This window comes from Cygnus atratus, chromosome 15 (genome assembly GCF_013377495.2).
Source record: "Cygnus atratus isolate AKBS03 ecotype Queensland, Australia chromosome 15, CAtr_DNAZoo_HiC_assembly, whole genome shotgun sequence".
Lineage (NCBI taxonomy): Eukaryota > Metazoa > Chordata > Aves > Anseriformes > Anatidae > Cygnus > Cygnus atratus.
This window is the reverse complement of record NC_066376.1, coordinates 4,764,062-4,789,984: the sequence shown is the minus strand read 5'-3', so window position 1 is coordinate 4,789,984 and position 25,923 is coordinate 4,764,062. Positions and strand designations below refer to the sequence as shown.

The 25,923-nt window shown below is 38.5% G+C and overlaps 1 protein-coding gene across 1 annotated transcript in view; it reads right to left on the bottom strand.

Moving 5' to 3' along the window:
• Positions 1-14,414, bottom strand: part of CARD11 (caspase recruitment domain family member 11) — a 45,430-nt gene extending 31,016 nt beyond the window's left edge. Inside the window, exons 1-2 of the mRNA XM_050713897.1 lie at positions 14,305-14,414; positions 12,187-12,312 (exon numbers count right to left, since the gene is read on the bottom strand). Of these exons, the coding sequence (XP_050569854.1) occupies positions 12,187-12,312; positions 14,305-14,414 (236 nt within the window). The remainder of the gene's footprint in view (positions 1-12,186; positions 12,313-14,304) is intronic.
• Between the last annotated feature and the right edge of the window lie 11,509 nt (positions 14,415-25,923).

The following is a 25,923-nucleotide window of genomic DNA, read 5'->3' as shown; positions in this document are numbered from 1 at the left end:
TGCAGACCTTTGCTTCCCAAAGATACTACAGCTGGGGACAGCTAACAGCTCAGCATCATCAACAAAGCCTCACTGCAAGGCGTGCAGTTAAGAGCAGGAAAGCAATCTCTGGAAAACAGAGACAGTCCACTTTGCATCCTGCAGGAGGGCTCCTTTAAGTCACTTCTATAGCAATTTTAAGCAAAAATAGTCTGATTCCATGCTTAATGGGATTGTACTTTATTTCTGTAAGTGGTAACCTCTCTGCGACCTTGTCTTGCTGTCTTGGGGAAGAGAATACCAAATACTTAGCAATTTTGTAGTATTTTCTACTTCCAAAGCATTGCAAGGAGGAATTAAGTATCTTCTGTTGCTTTATCCATAACTGAGACCATTGCTCTAACGATATAGAATAAAATGCTATAAAGCTTTGGTGTGGAAAGCTTATCCCAGAAGAATTAACTAAGCATATGAAGACGCTAAACTCTGTTCTCATCAGGAAACTCTGGGCAGTTCCGTTCATGGTCAACTTGTATTTTTGGAAAAGACTGAAGAAGCAAAGTACTAAAATAGCAAGAAATCCGTCTCTCTCTTCACCTGAGTGTGGTTCTTCAGAATGAGTCAACATAAGAAGTATGAAGAAAAATCAGCATGAGGGACCATATTTTATTGAATTCTCTGCTGACTGTGGAAATAAATATTTGCGAAAATAGAAACTGTAAAGTGATGCAAGAATTACACTCCATCTGTGAGCATCCCAGTCTTTAAGCATGGGCAGCTGCTGTAAAGCAGCATTTACGAGCAATATTACAAAAGCAAGATTTGCAGGATTATATTCACCCGAATCCTGATCTTTATGAGATGCTTCACAATACAAAGGGTGGTAAGGCATCACAATCAACTAAAAGTCAGTGGGAGCATTTTTTTCCCCCCATTCTCCTAATTTATGACTTGAAGCATAACAATTCTTCACGTGCTATTTGCATTAACTGTAACTTGTAGCTTGAAGTATTGCAAGCTAACAACACTGCAGAAAAGCATTTGTTTTAAATGCAGTGTTGTGTGTGCATATGAAGTAAGGTTACATGCAACATGAGCACTAGTTAATAGCTCTGAATCCTGGGGGTTGATTTCCCCTATTTCTCATTCCCACTCAAGGGCACAACTTGTAATTAGGGTCAGATTTTCAAAGAGTGTAGATAGACTATAGGCATTAAAATAAATGGCCAGATCTTTGCAAGACTTGCCTCAGAGTGTGGGATAAGATAGTGTTATGAATCACAGAGCTGCTGAGTGCTAAGCACTTTTAAAAATCAGGGCTTTCTTATATGCTCAGATTGAAGCTGAGCTCTTTCAAAAATCTTTTGTCAACTACAGCATTCTTTGACTGCTAAGTATTTGAAAAATGGGCCTTTAAATCTTTGTGAAATGACAATTTTTACATTAATAAGAAACCTCGCTATATAGCACCTATAAATCTGGCCAACAGCAGTATTTAGGTAGCTCTGATTCCCCAGTATTGTACAAACCACCCAGGAGTACGTGCTCCATGGGGAAGAGGGCTGACACTGTGTTGTCAGTGCTTACTTGTGCTAATTCTGATCCTTCTGAACCCATGAAACACATATTTTGCTAGTTAACAGATGATAGTAAATACTACTGATAGATCAATCTCTTTTCACCATATCTCCACCTACAATTGAGATTTTAAGAATTAGATTAAATTTGAAGCTTTGAACCCATTGAGACAAGATAAAAGAAAAAAGGTTCATTTCCACATGACTATGTATTTCTATGAATACATGACTACATGACTACGGATTTCTATGAATATTTCTTCTAGGAGGAAAAAAATAAAGTTATTTTTCTTATGCTCAAAAATTAACACAGTGTAGAAATAGTATGAGGTTTTAAATTAGATTCTCCTTCTATCATTATTTGCTCTATTTATCCTATTTTTTTTCCAAAGCCGGTAAGTTCAGCCTTGCAGACTCTATACTGCTGACTCAGCTGACTGAGCCAAAACTCATAAAAATCTATTTTAAAAAGGTCCAATGATTTTATTTTCTAATCATAAATATGAAATTTAATTAGCATCTCATTGCTAACGAAGTCACCGTGGAAGCTAAGACTGAGGAATCAGGCACAGAGATGGAACCTCAAGCGTAAACCAAAACAATTGTTATGCAGGAGCCAGTTTAACTCCTGCTTTCCTTCACACGGGTTTCAGCTCTTTTAAGAACTGTGTGCTCTGTTCACAGGTTTCCTTCTTTGATGGCAAGGCCTTTCTATCTTCTATGGCAGAAATTATTCTAGCATGATATAGCATAAAACAAAATAAAATAAGAACATACAAGGTTCAATTGGGATTAGAAACAGAAGCAAGGTAGAGCAACTTGGATCTGAATTCAAAATCCTGTTTTGTCATAAGATAAACAGGTCAATAAGTGTTTCAAATCCTATAAAAGCAATACACTTATCACCTGAGAAAAGAATTTATATTGTTCTCCAGGGTACTGCAAACATCAGAAAGACTAAAGGATTTTTTTTTTTTTAAGAGCACATGGAGAATTTAAAAAGCCTCTTTAAAAAGGGAACTTGTCCAGCCTTTTATTATTAACATTCCTAGAAGGAATGTCCTAGACACCAACCAGCACTGCTGCTGGCATTACTGGGTAAAATCCTGTCTACTGAGAGCTACTTCTGAAATCTTCTCTCTGCATTTTATGAGAGGACAAGAGTTCTTGATCTGTCTTTGTCCATCCTTGCCTGTATGACAGGGTTACCTTTGTGACATTTCCCTACCCAGCAACACAGATGGTTACTTGAGGGGAAGGCAAAAAGAGCCAGGGGTTCTTTTATTCCTGCTCCATGAGGTGCCTCGGTGAAGGAGACCAAAATGCAGAACATCACGGAAGAGAGAACTCGGTAAGAAGTGGGCAAGTACCGTGGGAGAGCTCTGAAAGGGCTGATGAACTACAGTAACCACAGAACTGTACTTTCTCCTTATACTCACACTGAAATTGTTCATAGCAAATGAGTGTGGGTGGTAATGTTTGCAGGACCTGTCCTGAGAGAAAGTAATCATTAATGATTCCTGGTTGCTAGTAAAGCTTTTGAAGTAGCTCTGGGAGTTCGAATGCCCTTTGGTTGCTCTCAAGTGACAACCTTCCCTAGGGTAAAAAGGGCTTTATTAGTGCTGGCCATGACTGCTTCTGGGTGGACAACTCTTTTATTCTTCTGTGTTCCCTGATGTGACTTGAAAGCTGGAAACATCCAAGAATGTGGTTGCAGCATCCTGAAAACTTACTGCCTTGCAGTTTGACAAAACCTGCAGCTCTTCCTTGTTCTCAGTGTTTATACATCAGGCAGCATTCAATAGAGGAAGGCGAGAGCAGTTCAGGGGCAATGAAGGTTTCTCAGATACTCTGACTAATTTTCTCTTGAGAATCACATAACCCTTTAAAAGTACTGTTCAGCCTTTAGGGCAGCCCCCAATGAGTACAGCAGTATTTTCATAATGGTTGTGAAGATTGGTGGACGGACTGGTTAGATGATACTCATGTGTCCGCATTGCCAAAACCAAGTGCACTCCAGTTCTGATGATCAGCTGCCCTGATATACCTCGAGTATCTCCCTCCATCTCTCGTCAACGTGTCTCCTTGCAGAAGCGACAGTCTATTTATATTCTGATGAAAAGCAGCAAGATGCCGCTTTAAGAACTGTTCATTTTCTAGATCCTGTCTTCACCTTTTTCCTTGCATATAACAGGAAAAATTATGGCTCTCAGAAAGTAAAAACACAGAGGAGAAGTATATACCTTATTATGACATCCTGACCACTTCTCTCTCCTAGCATTAACTCTTTCTGTCCTAATAACCCTGCCTGCTTGGAACTGAGGAAGCTGTGAGAAGGAAGACTGGTGTAACAGGAATAGTGAAAGCAGAGCTACCAAGGACAGAAGCGACTTTCCAGAAAAGAATAAAATTCAGCAAAACTTTTAAATAAACAAATGGAAAGCTCTGATTGTAGTGAGTTGAAATCTGACTTCAAAAAGTAAAAAGCTACAAAGAATATCTGTTAAAAATAGATTTCTTCCTCTTGGTCTCACGTAATTATTCACTTAGAATGGCCAACAACTACAATCCAAAAATGCTATCATTGGGTTTGACTTGGGAAACAGGCAACACTGGACATTTCTTAGCAATGGTAGTAATAAGGTGAATGGTGGAGGTGAGGTAAACTGAGTGAGGACTCATTCAGAAAGTTGGTAACCTTTCTTGAAGGGATCAGAAGCTGACATTTGCAGCTCCTGGTGTCTCCACTGGAGTGCTGACATCAGTAAGGCACATTTATCTCAATTCAAATTTCTGGAATAACTCGTTACGTTTCTTTCTAATATTTATGATATCATTCACCCTAGCAAGGTAAAAAGGAATTAGACTTTCTCACTTCACAGTTTGAGGACCTGAGATGGATAATTCTAGTAAAACATGTTTTAAAGCATAAAGGAAGTTTAAAATAATAACCATATTCTCCCCTCAGATTTTTATATGCAAACTTTTAGCTCTCAGCCAAAAATGTTACCATACATTTTCCGGACAGAAATGGTCCAGCTGGTTGCTCATAACCCATATCCAGCCAGAAGACTCACTCAGTTCACTATGATTTTCTCTAGATTGCTAGTGTGGGCTGCAGGCAGCTGTATGTGTCCTCTTGGGCTTGTGTCAGGCCAAACCCACGGCAGAACAAATTTCTGGTTTGAGACTACTGAGTTCACTGCCTCCATGTGAGGGCAAGAGGAAGGTGGGAAGAAACCGCTTCTAGACATGCAGAACGTAACACAGAATGCCAGGATGTGGCATTGCGCAGCCCACAGAGTCTGATGATCTTGTGTGGCTTTTTATAGATGTTAAATGCAGGACCACAGAGAACCAATATTGGACCATGTTTGAAAAACAGCACAACCACCGCCCCCTACTACAGTTGTATGCATTAAGCATTCTCCATGAGAGCGAAAGAAAATAATGTGAAAGAATCCCCCAGATGAAAATACGACTTCCACAGTGAGGTACAGAAGACTTATTAAAGCACCACAGCCCGTCTATGCCTTCCCTCTGATTTTTGATTTTTTTTCATTTGCTATGCTTTATGTATTGCTTCATTTCCTTCAGGATCAGTCACAAACCAGAGGTGACAGATATCCTCAGCTCTGAAGTGTGCTGTGCAGGGAGAAGTTTGTTAGCTGTTTTCACTCACCTGAGGAAACTACCGTATATGGGATGGTAACGAGAATCAGAGAGGAAGAGGAAAGGAGATATAGAAAACATAAGCGAGGCAAGTCAGACAAAAGCATCAGACTGAAGGTAGAGAGGACTTGGGATGTCCTACAAGGACCAAGATAACAGTAACTAACCACCCTCCACCTTTTTGCATGTTCTTCCCTCACAGTTTTGAATGTTCAGATGATCTTTACTGTTCTTATCCCTTTGTACAGAGACTGCACTTAGATATGGGCTGATCACATTAGCTGTTTAATAGGTTTGCATCCAATATTTCTAATACTATCCTGCTAAAATGGCTTTGTATTTATGCACAAATATGTTATAATGATGCAATTGCAACGAGTTTGCATTTTTCCACAATGTAGAAGTTCTAAAAGGTATCAGAGCTTGTCATTAAACTCACAACCTTCAAAAAGTGGCATTCAAATCCTGACCATATCTGCCTTAAACCTAGCATTTTCCAATTGTTCTTTGCAGGTGAAAAAGTTCATTCCTTCCTGATACTGTATTCTCATACAGCTTCTAAAGTAACTATTGAGCCAGACACTACTCTCCCAGGTGTGCAACCCCAGTTGTTCAGTGATTCAGTGAAGGTGTTACTGTCAATAGCACTTACTCCAGCAAAACTGACTGATATTGCTCTCACTATGGATACGGACAAGTCACAAAAACATCATTCTGTTTTGTAACACTCCATAAGGAAATGCCCAAGTATCATTTTTCCTTCAAACCATTGAATTTCAGATTAAAAAGAAACTGACTCAGTGTTTCCAGCCTTACAGGAAATGTAATACTCCTTCACTTTTTTTTTTTTTTCTAAAAAATAAAGCAGAAGAAAAACACACTCCTTTCTGACCTAAGACAAAAGTTTAAATACATATTTTTTTTCATACTGCATTGATAGCTTTCATGGCTTAAATTGCAAAAATGAGAGAATAAAAGACAGAAGGAAATTAAACCTTCTACAATAAAACATGTTAGTCTTGGATCTTCCTGAAAAATATGTAACTGAAAATACAGGTACTGGAAGGATGCAACATGTCAAAAATATTCAGCCTGTTCAGCCTAGAGAAGAGGAGGCTGAGGGGGGACCTCATCGCAGTCTACAACTTCCTTGCGAGGGGGAGTGGAGAGGCAGGTGACCTGTTCTTCGTTATCACCAGTGATAGGACCCGCGGGAATGGTGTTAAGCTGAGGCAGGGGAAGTTTAGGCTGGACATCAGGAAGAGGTTCTTCACCGAGAGGGTGGTTGCACACTGGAACAGGCTCCCCAGTGAAGTAGTCACTGCACCAAGACTGTCTGAATTTAAGAAGCGATTGGACTGTGCACTTAGTCACATGGTCTAAACTTTTGGGCAAGACCTGTGCAGTGCCGGGAGTTGGACTTGATGATCCTTATGGGTCCCTTCCAACTCGGGATATTCTATATCCTTAAACTAATCAATATTGAGACTTATTCTGTCCTGTTTTGGCAGGAACTGTGAAGGGAAACTACCAGAGCAGTAGCAGAGATTATCTTCCCTCCTCCTCCCCCACCCCCTGTCCCTGAGAAAATCAGCTCTGCAATAGTAAAGAAGACAAGAAAGTTTATGAAATTTTGTATTTTCCTTCAGTGCAAGGCATTAGTGAAATTAGTTTGATGATCACACCAACTACTTCATTATAAACTTTATAATAAATTTATAATAAATAATTATATTATATTATATATATATATTATATTATATTATAATATATTAAATAAATAATTTATAAACTTCATTATAAATGTACAGAATGGCAACTATCTTCACAAAAAGCCAAGAAATAGAGATGCACGCAGTAGCTGCTGGATAGACACTGCACCTTGTTCTTGTAAAAGACTGGATGCAGCAGTCTTTGCATGGAGATGATCCATGCAAAACTGCCATGGCTTCATTCAACAGACCAGTATGGTTAGTGAATTGTAAACATCCCTGGTAGTTTAACTGAGATGTTAAAAGCCAAAAGCCTCCAACTGATCTTATGTCATATTCTCAGTTGATGATTAAGAAGAAAAGACTCAATCACCAGTTGCACTGCAGTTTGGAAATTAGGTGTATTTGGTGTTAGCTTTAGAAAAAGAATTGAAACAACCTTCAGGTGTTTTCCCAGTTTGCTCAGGATTCAGAATTCATAGAGGAAAAGGGAAGGGAAAAGGGAAGGGAAAATCTTTTGCCTTTTAATAGTGTTTAAAACTTTGGAGGAACTTGATTTTGTGCTCAAATATATTAAATGTGTGTAACAACCTATTAAGCATGCTCACTGATTTCAAGTAGGTAGCTTAGAAATGTTTATACACATACAGAGCCATAAGAAATGAAGTGGAAACAACCTATTAACTGCTACTGACAACCATATATGTCCTGCTTGCATACAGTTTTGTCTGCATTCATATGGAAAAAAAAAAAAGGATCTCATTTTAGACAGAGAGCCTACATTAAAGTTTCAGTGCCTCAGTTACAACCTGCTGAAAATTTGCCAGCAGACATCCAGCACTGAGGGGGCTGGTGGGAATCCTTTCACTGGTTGCAATGAAGATGTATTCCTTCCCTGAACTACAATGAACAGGGCAGACTTATCAGGCTTGAGCAAACAACAAGTATCTTTGTGTAAGGCCAAACTGGCCTCAGGGACCAGAACAAAAATATCTGTTAATACCACACAGTGCTACTTTATACAGACGGATTCACCGAGGCAACAATTACTAGCAATAATATCACATACACAGCTGTATATACATTTACCCTTTTGACGAAACCAGAATGTTATAGCATTTACTTTGACATTTCTGATAGATTTCCAGTGAGATTTGACAAATTCTTCTTTCCTGTTGAGTTGCTAAACAGATTCACTGAAGTAAACAGCATTAGAAAGTAAAGCTCCATCCAGCACTGAAGATAAAATAGGTTTTGTGGGACTAATGTAACAAGAATATTCTCTTCACTACACATTCACTAGTGATAGCAGACAATGCACAACTCATGGTCAGCTTCTGGTGCTATTGGTAATACATTACCCTGAGCTGTGAAAAAAAACTTGTGTTTGCCTTCTGTATAAAAGAGCACAAAGGCCCTACCTGATGGTAAATTTTTAAACACAACCCCCCCTCCCCCAGTACATCAATGAGCATGTGAGAATTCATGATACTCACAAACTAGAGCCCAACTACTTGGTGGAAGAGTATGAAGGAAGAAAGATGCTCAAAATAAAGTTCAGGAAGACATTTATGTTTAACTAAAGTCAGTGTGCAAATCTTCAGGCAGGGAGCAATCCACTGCTGCCTGCGGCTGGGACAGAGCATGTCTGGGTATATGGCAGATTGTCCATTCTGTCAAATCGCACTTTAAACAGATTAGCACTGTATTCTCCTTTTGCCTGAGAGGAGCAAAAGTGAGAGGGTAATATAGGGAGAGAATACTGACTGAAGAAGTAGAGAGAAAGAGCCTTTTATTACTTGTTGGATGTGTGCCACAGAGACCAATTATATACTTTTGACATCAACCATTATAATTCCAGAGTCCTTGAACAAATCACAAGCAGAAAGGTTACCTTCCTGAAAATGTTCATTGCCATTAAATAACTGACCCTGACTAGAGGGTGAAGGCAGCACTTAAGAGAGAGTTTGGGGAAGAGAGGAGATGGAGAATCTTATTACACATACACCTGAGAAAACCCCATCATTTGTTCTGAAAAGGGAATTGCAGATTCACTGCAGATACTCTATTCTCAGCAAAGCGGACAGCATTCTGAGAATGCAAATCCTACAGACAGCAGTGATAAACAGCCAAAGCAAAAATCATATCTCAATGATACCAGTGGCAAAACTCCACTAAACTTGGTGAGGACTAGGGTTTTACCCTCCAGTTTGAAAGCCACAAGACCTGAACCCATATTCCTTAATCTTTTATGGTTTAGATAACTGTGGGGGTTACTTACAAAGAAAGCTGTCACAGGTCAAATTCCACCATCAGTTACACAACCTTAATGACCACATCTAAGTGAAACTTTTGTATTTCATGAAACATGCGCTTCAGTATCAAAGAGAGTTGAGACACCTGATAAGTGGATAGCTTGTTCTCTATCAATAATATAGACATAATATTGGCAGAAATAAAGATCTTTATATGCTTCATCCTCTGTGAGTAAACATGCCACATAACTCATTAAAAATTTGACTAAGTGACAGTATAAAACTAAATCATTTGGTATACTACATTCAGATTTCTTCAGCATATCCCAGTTATTTGGGATGCATCCTTTTAGAGAAGGTTCAAGTTGCTTTTAATTTTAAGAGGTAAAACTGCAGTCAAATGGTTCTCTTCTCAATCATGCTAAAATTTTATTTTTCTCTTAGTTCAGAGTTAGATATAAATGGAAGTAACTATTTGCGTAAGAACAGGGAGTCCAACATGTGATTCTGAATGTCTGTTCCAGGGGTGCCCCTCCCAATAAAGCAATTTGCTGGGTGGGTGGAAAGATTCCAGGCTCTTTCCAGCTGAAATTTCACTTCTGCCAGGTATATGACTAAAGAAACTAGAAAAAAAATATTTAATTCTAGCTCCACATCCCCTTGAATCTGTCAACCCAATTTTGACAATGCCCATTTAAATTCAACCCACAGCAAACCATGATGATGAGGGACGATGGTAAGAGGGAAGGGAAAAGTGGCAAAATGTTGTCTCAGCCAATTTATTTCTGGGAGATATCAAGGCCTCACAAGAAGAACTAGCACTGGAGACACAGGATAACAAAAACACAAAGCACAAAATCATCATGCAAGTTTTGCAGAATGACTAAAAGGAACACCAGAACGTTTCATGTCACAAGACAAGCTGTAACAGAGTAAGGACTCATATTAAAATTTTACGAATAAAACGAACATCTTTTATTTTATTGTTCTAGGCTTTTGGACTTTTCAACAGATCCAAAAGACAAAGATATTTTAATGTACCTGCTTCAGTATTCAGAAGAGAATGCTCACAGCTCAAAGGCCACAGTTTGCTAGCTCTGAATCAAAAAGGATATATTATAATTGCAAACATAGTTTAAGCTTCTTTCACTCATAAGGAGATAGACAATTTGAGAGAGCAGGGTAGATTGCTAAGAGAATTCTCTCACATAATAATTCTCTTATTAATTCAGCTGAGTTTAATATGTGATCCTTATTCAGTCCCCAAAAGCCCAAACCAGAACATCCCTAGAAATAAATCTTCAGTCTCAATAGCCCTGCTTAAGAAGGTGAGGCTAAAAAGCTTCATCAGAAAATTTACTACTTTGTCATATCTGGTTCAAAGCTTACAAACATAAATATACAATAATAGCAGATACTACCCTTGGATGCAGTTTTAACCATATCTGATCCTGGCAACTTCTGGTATTTAAAAAATGAGCTGTTTCCAAATCCTTGCAGCAAAGTTACTCCCACTACAGCATTACAGCAGGGAACCTCTCTCTACCCCTGAGATTTGAAATCCCATGGGATTCAATGGGACATAAACTACCTTAGTGTCAGATCAGAAGTTCTGTATTTAAGAGCTTTACAAAGCTCTTGCTCTGCTCTAGCCTGCATATGCTGTAAAGGAAAGAGGAGCTGAGAAACTGCAAAACTTCCTCCAGTTCCCCTACACGTATGCGGGGAGATGCCAAGGCAGCACAGAGTAAGACCATCTGCTTCAGTGGTTCCTCCCAACATAAATGTAACATCGAGATTAAAACAGATAGAAAAATCTGATGGAGGGTTGGGGTAAAAACTTTGGAAAGAGTGGGATGATATAAAGAGCAGGGATAGAAAAAACAACGTCAGGGAAGGCTGTATTTGTGAGCAGAAAGGAAGCTATGGTGTGTTATAGGTGTTAGAAAATTCTGTTGTGAGAGAGAAGGAAACAGAGACAGGATGACAGTGGTTATTTGTTGTGAATCTCTAAGTACGAGTCTGAGAATTGGAGGGAAGCTGCTTAAGTATAAAAGTCTGCTACTTTGGGATGCATCTCCAAAACTGCAAATATGCAAATCCTGAATATGTACATGAGCAAAGGGGCAGATATAAAAGCAGCATATGTGTACAAGGACAGTCCAGTGGAGAGGCAACACCATTGTGTGTGCAAAATCAACTTTGCAGGGTTGCAATGTATGCTGTGTGCATGAGAAAGAGGATGGAGCAGGAAAGAGGAGTGCATCTGAGAAGCAACAGGAAAGGGGAACACAAGACAGAGAAGGAAATCACAGAGGGGAAGGAGAGAAAGACTGAGAACATGGGGGAGGATGTACAGTCTGTTGCACAGACAAGAAAAAGAAGGTGGAGGGAAGAGAAAGAAAGGAACAAGGGGAACATTTGTCACACAAAAAAAATATGCTTGATGAAAAACAGGCATAAGAAGATGGTGAAAAAGATAGTAAGAGATCCACTAGGGTTGAGAAAAGAATAAAGAAAGTGAGAAGAACTAATTAAAAAAAAAAAAGATTTTATTAGTTAATAGAAAGCATAAATCCCCAATGAAAGGATTTTAAAAAAGGGTTAGGGCACAACACACCATGAGTAGAAGCAGAAATTCCCTGGAGACCAGTGCTGACAATCAGTCCTTTCATCTCCCCCTGCTAGGCCTCCATTTCAATCCTCCTTGCCAGTGCACACTTCTTGAAGAAGATGTTTTCACCTCCAGCTACCACCTGTTTACCTCGCTGAAACCTCAGCTCCGTGTACCCGTGCGTGCAGAATACAGTTAGACCTGCTGAGGGCAAGGAAGGCATGAACGCAATCATTCTCAAAGAAACAGGCTCTTGAAAATGAACACAAAAAAAAAAAAAAGAGGTGAAAGGTGAAAGTGGAACTTGTAGTGATTAGAGTCAAACGCCGTCCTAGCCAGCAGTGAGGTAGAGCTGATCTGACAGCTGCTTTCCTTACCTTGGGTGCTCATGAGTGACCAGGCTGTCTCGCTGCAGCTGCTGCAGGCTGAGAGTCCCTATGTTGCCTCCATGCAATTGCCACCGTCTCTCCAGGGGTCCTGGAGAGGGTATTTGTGTTCTGCAGCTGTTAAAAAGTAAAGGAAACACAAGGAGCAAAACACCCCCTGACCCCAAAAGTGCCGAAAGTTTAGGGAGAATCAGGAATAAAGGAAGCAAGTGCACTGGTGTCAGAATGAGCAAAGAGCGACACAGAAAGTGAGAAAAAGTGTGTCAGAGGCTGGGAGGGGCGGAGAAGGAAAATGCAAAGATCTGACAGGAAACTAGACTATAAATCTGCTTAGGGTTTAAAAAAAACACATTTCTGCTCCCCAGTGATACAGCCTGTTTGCAAATGAGTCTGCACGCAGGTGACAGCAGAGCCCTGCAGTACCACTGTAAGCAAATACAGAGACACTTCTGCCCCTTCCCCAGGAAGAGCAGTGGGCAGAGCAGGCAGCAGCGCAATCACAAACAACTGGCTCAGATTGAAAAAGCAGATTGTCTTCACTGCCTCACTTCTAGTTTCCTGGACTTTTAGGGCATGTTTCCCCAGGCAAAAACGGGCATGCTGAATGCCAGCCTTACTGGTGCTGTGCCTCTCAGACCACAAAGCACCAGCCTTTGCTTCTCAGTACACACGCTGGCTAGAAAGCAGGCAGGAAAGAAAAAGAGAAAGGAAGGACTGAACAGAAGAGAGTTTCAGGAAAAACAGTTCCACGCAGAAGTTCTGTGTTTTCCCAAGTTTTCAAAGGGTTTTCAAGAAAACATCTATTTAATCAACAGCTACTATTGCTAAAAGGGTAGTCAAAAAAACTTCCTGCAAGTATTAGAATATTTTACAGTTGAATGACACTTAAAAACAGTATATTTTCCAAAGGAAGTCTCTGCTGACATAAATAAACTGCAGGATCTTGAATGGCTTTAATGCTGGACTCTGGGCTCAAGGCCACACACAGGCAAATTTAACAACTGGTGGGTCTCACTGAGGACATGCACTGGCTGGGAGGCTTCTCCCACAATCAAGCCAACAGGAACAAAGCAAGCCAGTCCTGTTTTAGTCCTGGGGGCCAGGACACACCACTGCTGCTAGTAACCTTCCTTCAGTGCTGCTATGTTCTTCAGGGATCCTTAGCCTGCATCACTCCCATGATGCGCCTGCCACTCTTGCTGACTCCTGTTCTGCGATTGCCTATTCAACCTCCAGGGGTAAAACAGGGCACAAATAATGGTCTACTCCCAGTCGCTACCTAGGCTTTGCCCTTTGCACTGGATGGATGCACTCAAGTGAAGACTCACTGGAGTCAGCAACAGAAAAGTAATGGAGTGAGAGACAGAGAAAGGAAAAGTAGTTGTTAGACTAAAGGAAAACAATGAATGGAAAGAAAGTACAGTGGAAAAAAGCTATCAAATGATATAGCAGCGTCAAAGGATACAGCAGCGACAAAGAAAACAGAATGAAGGAAGTGAGATGATAAACTGAAAAGAAGAAATGTAAGGGAGGCAATATATGGCTCAAAGTGTCATTACAATAACACTCAAAAGTGTTCTTATCAAACTGAAAACCTCAACCCTGTGAAAGCTGGGAGGGAGCAAAATGTATTCTAGACAGCAAAATGCGTGGGTCAGCTCTGCTCTAATTCTGCCTTATCATCCTTCTGATTTCATGTGTTTGTAGCCAGACCAATAGGGGCCTAAGTTTAGCCATAAGGATGAAAGGGATTCTGGAAGAGATTCCAGTTCTCCATATCAAGAACTCAAAGACTGAGGAAGGCAGGAATTTCTCTCTCCCACTGGGCAACAGTAGAACATGCTATCCCCTTAACAATTTTTTTTTTTTTTCCATTGAGGACTATACTGTGATGTGCTACTTATATTCTTGTGCAACTTTATCAAAATCCACCTTTAAATAAACATCAAGCTGCATGTGACAAGGTGCAGGAAAGCTTCGTGCTTTGAGCAACCAAAATCTATCCATGTGACAATTGCATGGATGAGGTTCTGCGGTTTTTGACATGACCAGCACAACTAGGGGAAAGCCATGGATACTTTGGAGAAATACTATGAAATATTGCTATACCAATTGTGGCCGACCATTATTCCATCAAAAGACAAGTAAGTTACTTCTGATCCAAGGTTTCGACTGCTTTCATAGAGGAAGCCGATTTGTGCATGCAACAGAGGAACCATTTTCAGCACAACCAGAGAAATTAACTCTGCTGACAAGCAGGCTTTGTGGCTTCACTTCAATTTAAAAAACACAGGTCTTCCACACATAGTTCCTAACCTGAAAATAAAAACTTGACAGAATTCTTGTTAAAACTTACCAAGTCTTGTTACAGGTTTCTCCTCCTGTCCTTGATTTCTTCAGCAAATTGGGTATCAGACAGTAGACTACAAAAGTGCCCTCCTGAGTAAAGCAGTGTTAGATACCATTTGTTCCTGTTCCTGCTTCTGTTCTGCTTAATGTTGTTGACTACAAACAGCTTTCAAAATGTACAGTAATTGTTTTAAAGATCCCACATTTCCCTGGGCCTAAAGTGAAGCCCTAGAGATGAAGCAATTACCCAGTAAAGCCTGAGCAGCTTAAAGGAATCTATTACTGAAACTTGAAGAATGTAAAATTCTCTTAATCATAAAGACTTTACTGGTAAACTGAGATTAGTCAAGTAGGATCCAGTTATCAATCATAAAACTACCCATAACTGAGTATGAACTGTCTCTCATAAGAATTTCAAATCTTAATTCCAGTTTTCAGTTTTTTAAAAAATATTCTCTAACTATAAATATATTATGGCTGAGGTTACAGTTCTTTGAAGCTGGTAGACCGAGGTGATATATTTCACACAATGCAAGTGCAGAAAATAATTATGTCTTGTTAGGCAACTAGAAAATTCAAGAAAATGCTGATGTTCCACCTAAAATACAGGTATATCTAATTCTGCATGATCTGAGCCTTAATGGTAGAACCTGAATAACGAGCATCTTAAGCTTTTTGATGCTGTACCTTCCCTTCCTCCAGGCTTTTACTTTAGTGCCCTTGCATAAAAACAGCAACATTTCAAGGTTATCCTATGCCTTCTATTAGTGCCATCAAACAGTGAAGAAGATTTGGCATCTGAGAGGTTCCTCTACATTGTTGCCGGCCTCCAAAGTATTTTGCTCATAGCAACTTTCACATGATAACGTTGTTGTCAGAGCCTGTAGGGAAAGCTTCTCCTTCTGTCTGTGCCACAGGAATTGTGCAAAATGTGTTTATCCAGGGGAAGATTCTCTGCATGCAGCTTGACTTCCTACAGAATGCCTTTTTACTGAGTTGATTCATCAGCACTCAGGAGGGCAGGCCATAACTCAGAAAGAAAGCTGCTGGATATCTTTAAGTAGTTGCAGAATGGAAAGCTAAAAATAAATAAATTTTCAAAAAATCAGCATTTGGAAGCGGAGAAATACTAAACTGTCCAGCTCTTAATCTGCTGTTCTTTTTCTTCTATTCCCTTCATCTCCCAAGAGAGCCATCCCAGCCCATGAGGAGACTGCCCTTGACTCCTTATCAGTGTAATAGTCCTGAAAATCCCTGGGTACCAGAAAAGCATTTTACAAACTAGTGATCTGAGAATTAATATATTGCATTTCTCCTGCATGTCTTAGCTCAGTAGCACCGTATATATTGTTAACACAACCCCTCCAACTCTTTAGAGCAAAGAAACAGAAGTATTAAATATTTTCCACATTTTACATATTTTATTATTATCAGCTTTGCTCAACTGTCCTTAGAGACTACCACTCTTACTTAGAGATGCTCATAATTTATCACTTCTCTCTGGAGATCTGACTTCCAGAACAGAAGTATTTCCCTATTCAATTCACCAGCTTGTGGATAAGCAGCTGTTAGTGTTCATCTGCCTTTTCTAGACATTAACATCAAAAATGCCCCTTGATCTTAAAAAGCGACACACAGCAGGGTTCCTTTAGCACCTTTGGGGTAATGGTTTAAATCCAGTAGGGAAATGCTCCCATCGATAGGTTTATGATACACATTTAAACAGTGTTTCAATTGCCTGAACTATGAAATAAGATGACAGCCAAACATATATCAGTGGGAAACAGACAGTATAAAATTCTCTCTTCATTTGACAGTGTTGGGACTTACATATTTTTGCACAAAATGTTCTGTCTCTGTCGACTTTGACAATTTATCTGTCTGTGTAAGCTGTGAGCATATTTGCTCTCATTTTTATGACAAAGTTAGGTTCAAATCTATTGCATGAGTTGGGTTGACATCCCACAGCACAGCAGACAGTGCCTTGCCGAAAGATCTGCCCTCTGCTGAAGCAAAGAAGTCAGACCTATTCTGCCACTTCTTGGGGCCAAATGGAAAAAAGCTCCAGGCTCTGTGACACTTCTTCCAGAAAAGGCAGAGTTAATTTCGTGATTCCTCCAACCGTTTCCTTTTCATTACACATAAATTATTCATCACAACTGGGTATGAGCTCAGGTCCTTATGCTGTTCCTTATGCTTTTAATTATATATCCATAGTGCTTAAAATCCAAGAAACTTTAAACTTTCCAGACAAATACTTAAGTTTCACAGCAACCAATGAGTTAGACATTGATATCCATACTCAATAGATGATGAAACTAAATTTTGGGGAGATAAAAGAAAAGAATATTTCCTACCTCTTAGAAGTCATAAAAGTGTTTTTTTTTTTTTTTGCATAGTTTATTAAAAAAAAAAAGGACTATTTTATAAAATCTGGCAAAAGTTAGAAACTCAAGGCAAGCACTTATAAATTAACATTTCCTATGAAGAGGAAAAGGAGGGCATCTACTCAATATTATTGAAAAAAAATGAACAGAGTTCAGATCATTTTCCCTGGAAAATAGGCTGGAAAAATAATTTTAGTTCATCAAATTTTATTTAAAATATATTTTTAAATGATCACTTTCATATCTCATCTTTTGCTTAAAACACAAGGTCATCTTTCCCCACTTATAAAATAACAGCATTATCAATATCTATTATGAGGATTAGACTGTGAAGGACTTAACATACCTGGAACCTGAAGGATAATCTATCAAACCTGAAAGTTAGGAGAAATAAGGAGAGGCAAGTTACTTATTCTTGCTTGTTTGTTTTAAATTAGAAGGTTTCTTGTCTTATTTATAGGTCAACATTTATTCTAATTAAAGAAGTATGCATATTTTTTAATAGAGACAAATTGAAAACAACTACAGTTTTAATGTTTTTGCATTTTCTCCCTCTTTATTCTGTACAGCTTCCATAAAAGGTCAGAAGGAGGAAAACTGACTGCTGTGCTCAAAGTGACAATTTGCCTCACAGAAAAAAAAATAGGATTAATTAAAAATGTAAGTGATGCGATGTCTAAAACAATAATTGCATATTAATCCATATAGCTTGAGTGGTAAGGGGACATTTTCCATAGTTTGAATGTCCAGTGATTGCAGCACAGACCTGAAAGTTAAAGACTTCTTAGTTTTCATTACAGGTCTTATATAGACATCTTCTGTGGCTCCCATAATCTAAGTGTGCTTCAATTTCCTCATCTGTTAAGAGAACCATGAAAAGACTTGAACTTGAAACTGTTATATGAATGAGATGTGCCAAAACCAGAACTTGGAACGCCATGTGAGCATATGATAAGTAACTGTTATAAAAACAAGAATGACTATATTGAGTCTACCAAAGATTCACCTCTGCCAGAAAACAAAAACTGTATCTTCCCCAAAGTGGAAGTTGAACCCATCCTTAAGGAAACACACCTACTCTCCTGCAAAGAAACCACTGCAGGAACATGAGCTGGATAATTATGGAGGAGACACAGAGAAGATTACGAAACAGAAATTTGCCAAAAGCAGCTTGGGTTGGGTCAGTAGTTTGATAGAAAAGTTATCAGATACCAGAGGTCAGAATGAGATATTCACATGTTATTTCTCCTTATTGTTTGTTTTAAAACAGATCAAGATTTAGCCAGCCATATACGCATGGATATTCTGCCTAAACAGCAATAACCACTTGCAAAAGCAGATGTTTCAGAGGCAGGTTGTAAAGACATAATATGCTCCAAGCAGGAGATGCCTACTGAAAGAGGAGAAGGGTAGCATTGGAAAAAATAGTAGAAACAGTAGGGAGTGGAGAATTCTTGTGCTTTTTAACACCTTGTTAGACTAAACTGCCCTTCACTGCTTGCAGCACTGCCCTGAGCTTTTAAAAATCTTGGTGTTATACTTGATCAGTATGTCTGATCCCTCTATGACTTGTTACTTATAAAATGATTTTTTCATCATTGACTGTATTTGTTCTTCCAAACACTCAAGTTCATCTCCCTTTTAACTGTGTAGCTTCCAAGGGAAGGAGGCTAAGCATGCTTGTAGAAGAGCTCTTAAACTGTGTATAAATAGTACTCATATATCACTGAAGATTTTACATATGTGAGATTAAACATAGCCATAAAACTATATGACTGCTATTTATTGAACCATAAATGAATACCTGGTTTTGAATTTTTTACACTTCTCTTCGAAACAATGGTACAGACTTCTGAAAGCTATGCCTTCTCACTGCACGACAACTCGGTGTTAGAATATTAAATACTTTTACATCTATATATAGGACTTCCATTTCACTCCATTCCAATACTCATAACCCACACAAATTACAGGCCATAAACTTTGTAATAAACAGTAATTCACTTGTCATTCATAGAGTTATTTCTGATTCATCTGATGTAATAGAATGCAGATATCACATATCAAAATAAGTAATGGAAATGAAACAGCTTTAAGCATATGTAGACTGAGTCCAGCTTTTTGTCTATACATCCAAATTGTAGATCTTGTTAGAGACGATTGTAATAATTTCTTAAATTTATTAGATTATTAGCTAATGATCTTTAACAAAATTCAACTCTGATTTTGAGACATTATACTAATTACCTGATTCAATAATGAAAAACACAAAGACTGCTGTGCTTACTGACCCACATTCACTCAGAGAAGTATGCCTACACTGCATTTTCCATGTAGGAGGGAAATAGCACAGAGATGGACACATTCCCTTCATTTAAGAGTTTAACTTGAAAAAATACATTTGTCTTAAATTTACAGCACCGCTCTTCAAGAGTCTAAAAAGTTTTGGATAAAACAAAGAAACTGTAGTGTCTATTTCTGAAAAGACATCAAATTATGCATTTATCCTCTTATAGCTCACTAAAATATAAAGAAGTGCTCAGAAACTTTTAGGCTTAAACTTCCAGTGAGTAAAAACAATGCATTTTAAAAAACTGCAGTGACTCCAAAATTGGACGTTTGGTGAGAACCAGCAGCAATGATCTTAAGAGTATTGACAGAAAGAAGGAGCTCCCATTTTACATTAAGCTTCAGGGAATTATATATTCCCCTTGCAACTGCTGCATCAAATTCTTATCCTTACATGACGAAACAAACTATACTGTATGTTATAACCATTGATCTATTGAGCTCTTTCTTTACTCCAGTATAATTGAGGAATTTAACTGTTACTCACACTAATCCTGAGATTTATCCACTGTGAAATAGTTCTTTCTCAGAACATATCACCATCGTCTTTTACTAATTACATACCCATTGTTAGAGAGTTGCTTTTTTTCCCTTCTGAATAGAAGCCATGCACATGTTATACTGCAGGTTATTGTATCATGAAAAACGAATGTGTGTGGTGAGAGTATATTTTCTATGCACTCTATTTAACAGATCACTAACAGGTGATTCATGTTTTACTTAGCCTCATCCACTCAAATAAGGCAGAAAACCACCTTCAAGAAGAATGGTTAGTAATCCACTTCTAGGTGTGTTATCTTCCCAAGGAAATAGCCAAGTGTTTGAACCATATTATGGTTTGGGTCTTGAGAGACCAAAAAAATCATGCTAGGTGGTCATGGAGGATGAGACTTAAGGTACTCTGAAAACTATTAGTCTTATACTAATATATTAGGGAATTGGATTCCTAGCAAGAGTTCTGAAATCTGTGTCCTATTTTGTTCTTACAGAGCCCAGCTCTGGTAACTGTTAGATGCAAGACACTCGTAAGATGTACAAAGAAAGACTGGAAAGAGAATCTAATTTTTCTCTGGTTTTTAGTTTTAGAAATTGTCTTTTTATATCAAAATTGATTTCAGCAACAGTACACTCTTCATCACATATTATTTCTAATATGGGAAAGAATTCAAAAGTATATTTAAAGGAAAAACAGGTGGTTGCCTGAGACAATTTAACTGAACTGGTTTTATGCACATGATTAGGGGTTTGAGTCCAGCAGAATACAAATGTCTGAGGGTGCATCTTAAGGAAGCACAATGTGACAGAAAAACAAGAAGTCCTCTCCTGGCTTTTTGACCATGTGCAGGCAAGATGAGTAGGAAGAGTGAAATGTGAAGGAAACAAAAAGGCTTGCATTTCTAGCAGGCTGGAAACCATTACATTAATGCTATCTTTAGTTTTGCCTGCCAGAGATGCGAATGAGACAGATGGCAGAACTGTGACCAGCTTTTGAAACTGAAACAAACTACTACACAAACCCCGTACAGGCATCAGCAGATGCCCTCTCACGGGACCCCTTAAACTAACAGTGTCTTAGTATATGGCTGCATCTGAGTTTAGCTTTGTCCAGCAAGACATTTCTGATCATCTCCTTCAATGTGTGACTGGACTTCTTGAACATTTGTAATTTAAAATTGCTACTCACTGGAAGACTACTGCATAGTTTTAAAAGTCGCATTTTTACTGTCAAGTGTGCTATGGTACAAGTAAAATTAACTTTTACGGAATTATAGAATCAGAGAATCACAGAGTAACCTGAGTTGGAAGAGACCCACAAGGATCATTGAGTACAACTTTGATAAATAAGATCCTTCTAAAACAGTAAGCATACATAAAATATTCCTTGCACAGAGAATTAACCAAAATGTGACAGTAACAAAGAGGAAAACTGCAATTTTCTAGAATTTAATGTAGGATCTGAAAGAGGGTTCAGCTTTTCCACCGGGGTATAATCTCATTTATTTTTTAAAATAGAAGGTCAAGAAAATACTTCACATTTGAACAAAGTCTATGTATGCAAATACAAGCAAACTAGGTAATAACATACAAAACAGGATTTGGAGCAAAAAGAGGCATAGTGAAGATAGGTACATAAATTAAGTTTCAGGAAATTTAACTCTTTGTGTAGACCAATGAAAAAGATATTAATGGCCAGCAAATGAAGATCTGCTGGCCAGAAGCTATAGCTCTCTATACTTCTATATAGACGAGGAAGCAAAAAAATAAAGTAATGCAAAAGGAAAGGTATTAAAGCTGTCTTGAAACTATTTCATACATAAAGAATATTGTTCTGATCCAGAAACTACAGCAGTCATTGGCCTAAGACCTGCATAAGAAATACTCCGGTATTTGAAGGCTTCAGAGAGGAGAAAAGAGAGAAAATATGACCGCAAGGAAGAAGAGAGAGCTCTGAATACAGAATCTGCAGGAAGTCAAAAAATAATTCATGAATATTGCATTTGAGATGATGAAAGGGCAGAATGCAAAACCAAATCTTGGACACAAAGCACTGGTGTAAAGGGCTGCTGAGCAGGCGTAAAAGGACCAGTAATGATGAAACTGAAAATATGTATACAGTCAGGTAGATTTTGTACTGATTTCTTGAAACAGGCAAGGCATTAGCTTACATTTCTAAAGAAAATGGTAGTGTTTGCTTTCAGTAAAACTAAGAAATAGACATTTGCTATAAATAGTGCTGTGCATTTTTATGAGTCCTTCGTCTAAGGATCTCTATACCTAAGTGTCATACAACATAGGAAGTTGGAAGACAGACAACGCCTAATTTCATAAGTGGATGAAGTGAGACACAGAAATTAAGGGAACCAAATTCAGAAGGCTGGAAGAAAATAAAGTGTTTGAGCACTCTAGAACAAATTTTATTTTATTTATTTTATTTATTTATTTATTTTGTGAATTCTGAGCAATTTGCCCAACATGAACAGGAAACCATGAAAGCAATACAGGAATCATGAATTCTGATGCACAGCTTCTTTTCAACGCATGAAATATACCAATCCTCATTTGCACTATTTATCTTTAAGACAGATATCTTACAGATATATTTAATACCCTAATTTATGTAACTAAAATAAACATTTACAGATTTCTATCTAAAAAAGCTATATGGTAATAGCAGTTAGTGCTGACGTAGACCAGATTAAGGTAGAATTAGCGATCAGAGTAGGTAGTAATGAATGGATGCCGCAAGTAAGTTGAACTATCAGAGTCAACAAATGTACCTTTATGAGACCTCTTGCCCTAGGGAAAAATGATGAAATGGAGGAGATCTTTATGGAATCATTAAGATTCATCAGGATCTTTTCATTAAGTAAACTAAAAAATAAAAATATATTGCGTCTTAGATTCCCAGGGATATCCATTGGAGTGATGTAAGCTACATGGCACCATTGTCAAATTCAACAATATCTAAAGTATGGGCTATCTTTAGTGGACAACCTTTTATCAATATGGGAAACCATTGTGGGTGCCCAACGTATTAGAAAGAAAACAAATATGATAGTAAGTACACAAAGGACTAGTAAAGTAAATAAAGTCAATAAAGATGAATTAGCAAGAAAGAAAAAGTGAAAAGAAAGATTACAATGATGATATAATGCTTCCAGCAGAGGCTTTCACTTTGCTGAGCCTAGTCAAAAGTGAAAGCCTTGGCTGGAAGCTAAAACTCAAGTGTTCCAAGGAATGGAGAAGGGGAGCTCACTTTTATTTTTTGCTGGGTTGAAAAGTGTCACTTTTCATTTTGCTTTTATAGTTGCTGGAGACCATTACTGCTCACCCCATATTGGCTTTCTCTGCCCTGGAGAAAGTAAATGACATCTGAGAATGCAATAACTGTGTGGTTTATCGGCCCATTACACGGTATCCTACAAAACTACTGCAGGCTTATCTGTAACATTTTAGCTTTACATCAGCTGGATGAATCCGTGTACCAGGGACAGCTACTTTTGTTTGTATGAATTTCAACAATTTTACAATAGAGAAGCAGGGACACAATGTCTACTATTGCAAGTCTAGAGGAAACTGTGATCATCACAGGAAACCTCACAGGAACTCTGCATCCTTGAAGAGAGGAGGGATGACAGGGAGAAGCATCAGGATGTATTGTGGAGTGTGTACATGGTATAGACACTAGACAAATCTTTTTCTGGGATGAGGCATACACGTACTGCTTAACAGTTCAGAATGTCTCTGTGTGCTGTGGGGGGTGAAGATAATGCAGTAAGGAAGGATTCTTTCTGGCATGACTCCGAGAGGAGAGAAAGGGGCACTACAAAGGCAAACTCCATCTTTTTGATTACAGAACTTAGATTAACCCACTGAGATTTTTGATGGAGAAGATGCCTTTGGGTATGTCAGCCATTCTCTTTTTCTTTTTTTTTTCTAATGAATACCCAGCACTCCTTTGGAAGGGAGGAGGAAGCACCCAGCTATGCTGCTGGAACAGTCAGAAGCAAAGGGTAATTAATTCTGTCATAGTGCAAAAGGGAGCAAGGGAAAATAAGGATACGTATTGTCTGTAGTTCACTGACTGGATGATACCAGGGTTGTAAAGTCAAAGATTATAGGATCGATGCATGAACGCAGCCTGCTGCTCTGTAGCTGTCTGTAACTGAGGTAGCTGGCAATTGTCCCTAATAGCACACTACTATAATTGAGGAAAAACAGCCTTAAAACAAGATACAGTATTCTATATCTTGATTCTGCAGACTCACGTTGGTTCTTAACCTTCCATACTGTAAACAGTCCTATTGAAGTATGAGCGCATAAAATTAAGGTTGTCAGTAAGCCTCTGCAAGATCAGCATCAAGATTTGTATTTTAAATCCCATGTTACTCCATGAAGGTGGCTTCATGAAGCAGACATTAGAATAAAATAGCTTGCAAAGTATATTCCCAGAATTCTATGATCTTAGAGCATATACAAGCTGGTCTATTCATTAATATTGCTGCTATTCCCCAGTCATCAGAGATTAACATGATTGCAGCAGCAAAGGGCTGCAAATACTATTGAGAAGTAAAACGTTTACATACATATAAATCCAGACCAAATTTGATTGTCTTTGTGTTGCATCTCCATACTTACATCGATATATCTGACATCATAAGGTGGTAAAAAGAAGACGCAAATTCTCTGGGTTATTTCCAATGTTGAATATACCAATAGTGTGAAACAGTAAGATAAAAGCAGGAGAGAAAGAAGGAACAAGAACATGCATTATAAATAGCTGTGCAGATCCAGCATTTCATCCAGTCCAGGGGAAGACATTTATTATCGATGCAAAAACAGATGCATAGAAAAGGTGAGGGTTTAGGTTTTTTGTTTTATTTATTTATTTATTTTTCCACAAGAAAGGAAAAAATAGGTCCTTTACATGGTGCACTTATATGAGTGTTTTCACTGCCTGAAATGAACTATCAATCCCCTCCCCCCAATATCTCCCCTTACCTCCACATGGATGCAGAGCAGGTCATTTCATACATTAGCTTTTTATTCAGATAGCTACGTCAGACAGAACGTTTTTAGAGTTGACAAACTCATAAGTTAGCACAGTCAAAACTAAAAGTGAACTTTCAGGCTCTGGATGAATTGAAAGATGGATTATACTCTGTTCATTTCTTTTTCTTTTTTTTTCCTCCCTTCTCTCCAACTACCCCACTCTTTCTCGTTGTTCTTCATGAAAAGAGGTGATTCCATACTTTAGTTCTTGCGCAAAATCATATGAAAGAGATTTGGGATTATTTAAGCTAACTTTGCCTCCAAAACTAGGTCCTTGTTTCCCAATGCTGACCTAAAAGAGCAGGCAATGATCTGAAAAGAGGAAATCAGAGGGTGTATACAGTTTGCAGTTTCAAAGTTCTTCCTGTATATGCCCAGTCTCTTGTACTGTGTGCTCTCTCTGTGTAGTCTTCCCCAGAACCAGCAGTAGAATTGCTTCATGTGTCTTGGTATTACTTGCTTCTTTCTGCCGTCTGCACGTGTCACTGATTACTGAATGTCACAGTGTTGGCTAGAAGGGCTAGCAGCAGCTCTCCTTTCCTAAGCAAAATACTTGCATAAATCCCCAGCACAAGGCCCTCAGCTCTTACACTGATGTGCCAGTTCTACCAACCAGCATGAATGGAAACAAAAAGCCCAGATTGCAAAGTCTGTGACTGCAGCTGTTTCCATACCACAAGCAAAATAAAGCAAATAGCACCTCTCTCGCCCTCTTCCCCCCAGCGTGGTCACTTCCCACTGTACCAAATGGGTGTGACAGATGTACTGTGGTCTGCTGTTTCAAAAACTTCATTACTTTTACAAAATATCTTGCAGCACATTTACCAATGCACTGTGAAGTGCTATAAATAATTAAAACTAAACCATTCGTGTCAGAAATAAATGAACAAAGCCCATTTTGCAATGCAGCATCCCTGATTTATTTTTATAGCATTCATTTAGAGCATTTGTTAATTCACAAAACCCAGCAGCCCACACAGAGTGGGTCTCCACAACGTTAGTGAGGTTGTGTCTTCTCTTTAGGCTCATAAAAAAACAGATCTCTTTGGGTCAATAAAAGACCATACAGAATACACAAAATTAACAACCA